The following is a 1,207-nucleotide window of genomic DNA, read 5'->3' on the forward strand; positions in this document are numbered from 1 at the left end:
AAAAATCAGGCCAGTCAGTCCCGTCTCAAATGAGTGACTAGTCACTCAACACTAGCAGCGTTGTATAAATGACCACAAATATTTATTGTGTAGCCAGAATATGAATCTGCATATTATCATCATGTATGGCCATTTACAGGTTAAAGCATAATTGTCACCTAAGTATTACATATTTTGTAATCAGAGACATACAATGTTTTAATGACATCTAGATAACTGTAGTCCATATCACATGCCTTTCAGTAGTAAATATACATGAGAAGGGGCTTCTATATAAATATGGATGACTATATGCAAATTGAATAGAATCATTTCCTTCTCTGAGATATCCTGCATCATAAAAGACAGGACTGTTCTATCTAATTCTCATCCTGTAGATCAGAACTGAACAACAATGAGGACTTTCCTGTTCATATCATTATTAGCACAGATTGCAGGTGAGAATGTCTGAGACGTCTAAAGATGAGCAGAGATCATTATATTAACTAGCTGTAAAGTTATAAAGAGGGTTCTGCTTTCTATATTCTGCAGGTGTCCAGTCTCAGCGACTTGTCCAGCTATCAGACCCAGTGGTGATAAAGCCCGGGGCTTCCCACAAACTATCATGTCAAGGGTTTGACTTCACCTTCAGTAACCACGGCATGCACTGGGTTAGAGAGACATCTGATGGAAGATTGCAGTGGGTGTCTGCTATTAGCAATGGGGGTAGCACATACTATCATGATTCTGTTAAAGGCCGATTCACAATCTCCAGAGATAACAGTAAGAACATGTTACATCTACAAATGAGTGACGTGAAGTCTGAGGACACGGCCAGATATTACTGTGCAAGATACACAATGATACAAGACAATGTCTGAGTGTGACATAAACTGGTAGAAAGATCCATCATTTCCTCACTAGGGGGCAGCACACGTCCTAAAACAATACGGGGAACTGAAGAATAACAGTGGAATACAAACAAAAAGCTAAAATATTGTGCAGCGAGAGAATAACTCCGAATGCATTTCACTTGGAAACTAGTTTGTGTTCTGGTACATTCACAGGGTGATTTTAACGGGTGATTTCTATGCATTGAGAGATGACAGAAATCATATGTGAAAATATCCCATTATTTTAAACCGGTGTATGTACATTTGTGATTTTTCTTTTGCAGCAATGATGCGATATTACAAAATTACAGCATGTCCTATTTTTGGGCAATTCT

The 1,207-nt window shown here is 38.4% G+C and overlaps 1 gene segment (V, D, J or C); it reads left to right on the forward strand.

The window, feature by feature from the left end:
- The first annotated feature begins 394 nt into the window (after positions 1-394).
- LOC136628910 (Ig heavy chain V region 914-like) lies at positions 395-860 on the forward strand. The segment is given in 2 exon segments: positions 395-437; positions 532-860. Coding segments are annotated over 2 exon segments (372 nt in total).
- The last annotated feature ends 347 nt before the right edge of the window (positions 861-1,207 follow it).

Source organism: Eleutherodactylus coqui, chromosome 5 (assembly GCF_035609145.1).
Source record: "Eleutherodactylus coqui strain aEleCoq1 chromosome 5, aEleCoq1.hap1, whole genome shotgun sequence".
Taxonomy (NCBI): Eukaryota; Metazoa; Chordata; class Amphibia; order Anura; family Eleutherodactylidae; genus Eleutherodactylus; species Eleutherodactylus coqui.